The sequence below is a fragment of the Emiliania huxleyi genome, assembly GCF_000372725.1.
Source record: "Emiliania huxleyi CCMP1516 unplaced genomic scaffold EMIHUscaffold_951, whole genome shotgun sequence".
Taxonomy (NCBI): domain Eukaryota; phylum Haptophyta; order Isochrysidales; family Noelaerhabdaceae; genus Emiliania; species Emiliania huxleyi.
The window spans coordinates 9,806-12,172 of record NW_005194946.1 but is presented as its reverse complement, the minus strand read 5'-3'; the positions used below and the strand labels follow the sequence as shown (position 1 = coordinate 12,172).

The window sequence follows — 2,367 nt, the reverse complement described above, 5'->3', positions numbered from 1 at the left end:
CAAGTCCGGGACCTGTCATCGCTGCCGTGTGAGCCAATGTTGTCCGCATCCACGTCGGGTTGTTTGTTGTAACTATGACCGAGGTGGTTCGTCGGCTCCATTCGCACAGCTGTGCCCCACGCGGCGCGTAGGGCGAGGATGAGGCGCTGAAGAGTGTACTTGTATTTGATGTTGTGGACCTGCTGCGGAACGTTGACAACAGCATCCCCGAACTCGTCGTGGTACTTCTTGTTCCGAGTCTTCTTGCCCACCGACACGGCCTGGCAAGCGCCACGTCGAGGGGGAGACCCAGGCGGCGCTGCACCGAGATACGCATCGCCCAAGTCTCCATTCGCATGTCATCCCGCATGGGGATGGCGTTGAGGAAGGCGCCGGCGCAATCCTGGCTCACCGCCACGAAGCGGACCGCCTCCCGCCAGGCCGCGTGCCTCGCCCGCTCCCTGCCCTCGGCACGCGCCTTGCCCTTCTTGCCACGAGGAGCAGACCGCGATCCCTCGGAGCCCTCCTTGGCGAACTCCACGGCGAGGTCGCGCCAGTTCCTGCGTTGTGGACCACGGTCGTGAAGCGCCGCTGCGCCTGGTGCAGGTACTCGTTCTTGGACGTGAACTCGGCGAGGGGCAGCTCCTTGTCCGCGACGAGAGTATGCGGCCGGAAGCGCGAGAGGGCCACCCTCGAGTCGTAGCCGGCTCCGGTGGCAGCGCGGAGGCGCGCAGCTTCTCGCCCTCGTCGGGCTCGTCCCACGGCTCCACCTCGACGTCCGGGGGCCTGCCTGCGTAAAAGAAACAGAACAACGACGCAGGGGAGGCGTGTCTGTTGAGCTTGCGCGATTTTCTTTTTACTTTCCAAGATCGGTTCTCGCCGGGGACATCCCTCCGTTTGCTGAAGGGTCCGTGTGCCGAGTCGTGCTCCTCGGGGATTCCGTTGTCCGATGATATCGCCACATCTCCTGTGGCGGTATCGTAATTATTCTTTCTTTGTATGTAAAGAAAGAAAGAAAGCAGTCTACTTTGTATATGTATGTATGTATGTAGGAAGGTGAAGAACAGTCTCAGTCAGGACTGGACACCAACGCGTCATGCGTTATGGGTGGACGCGGGACAGACAGATGATGACGACACGCTCGAGCGACACACAGAAAGAAAGAAAGAAAACAGACATGCCAAGGGAGGGAGGGATGGGAGGACGCTGGACGGCACGCCGCCACCACAAAGGGATTTTAAGGAGAGGAGTGTGGTGCTAGCCGTCGCCCACCCTAGGGAGTCTGCCTCTTCCTATCTCTCTTCGCGACACCACGCAGGCTACAATCCTTTTTCTTTCGCATAAAAGACCAAATGACGTGTGAGTGTTAGATTTGTTTGGTATTGCTAAAAATCTCTCTCTAAAAGAATATTCGGTCCGACACCCGAATGGTACGGACGGCACACCAGCAAATGGTGCTCGCAACCTCTGCCCCGATTTTCCCTAACCCGGCCGCACCGCGGACCCGCTGGCCGACGCTCGCGGCCGCGCCGCCACCTGCTGGCAAGATTGACGGCCGACGGCTCGCAAAGCTTGTCGAGCGCGTCCGCCGCTCCCCGAAATCTGCATCCTTCTACCTCAACGAGGAAGCGGAAGCGCTCTCACCACGCGCGTACTCCCGCGTGCTCAAGGGTTTTCGCGATCGCAAGGCATGGCGCGCCACCCTCTCCACCATCGCCCATCTCAAGGCGAGAGAGGAACTAAACTCCATCCACGCCACGCTGGGCTTCAGCACCTGTGCAGCATGCCAGAACGCGATGGCGGCGATCGAGCTTCTCGACATCCTCGGCCTGCCACACGGGCGTGGTGCCAGCCTCGACGTCGACCTGCGTTGCCTCAACCAGGCCATCGTCGCGCTGGGCTCTGCTCCGCCACGCACGCTGCTACCCGCGCCCGCCGCATCCGCCGCGCTGCGCGTCCTGCACGACTTTATCCCCGGCACGGGGCTACAGCCGGACGCATTCAGCTACGAGGCGGCCCTGTCCGCGCTGTCCAGGGCGGGCGACGGCTCCTCTGCCCTCTCGGTCTTTCGGGAGATGCGGAGGGTGACCTTGCCCACCATCACCCCACTTCCTCCCTAGCCCCGCCCTCCGCCCCACACCAATCCCCTCGCCCACCCCCTCGCCCATCCCTCACCCCCACCCGCCCCACAGGTCGGCCTGGAGAGAGGCGCCAACTCCTACTCGAGCACCATCACCGCTCTGCGGAGGGCGGGCCGGCCGCGCCTGGCGCTGCGGGTCTTCGACGCGATGGCCGTCGAGGCTCATTCATTCACTCACTAAGTGACGTGTGTCGATGGACACTCAACATCCCCGCGACCTCTCCTACCCATGCGCTTAGGCGGTGGCG

General features: G+C 62.4%; 1 protein-coding gene across 1 annotated transcript; it reads left to right on the top strand.

Annotated features, from left to right (window-relative positions):
• Positions 1–1,406: 1,406 nt before the first annotated feature.
• EMIHUDRAFT_250584 (hypothetical protein) lies at positions 1,407–2,300 on the top strand (the record flags this gene model as incomplete). Its single annotated transcript, XM_005756700.1, has 2 exons — positions 1,407–2,063; positions 2,184–2,300. The coding sequence occupies 2 exons, from the start codon at positions 1,407–1,409 to the stop codon at positions 2,298–2,300; spliced, it is 774 nt and encodes a 257-aa protein (XP_005756757.1).
• Between the last annotated feature and the right edge of the window lie 67 nt (positions 2,301–2,367).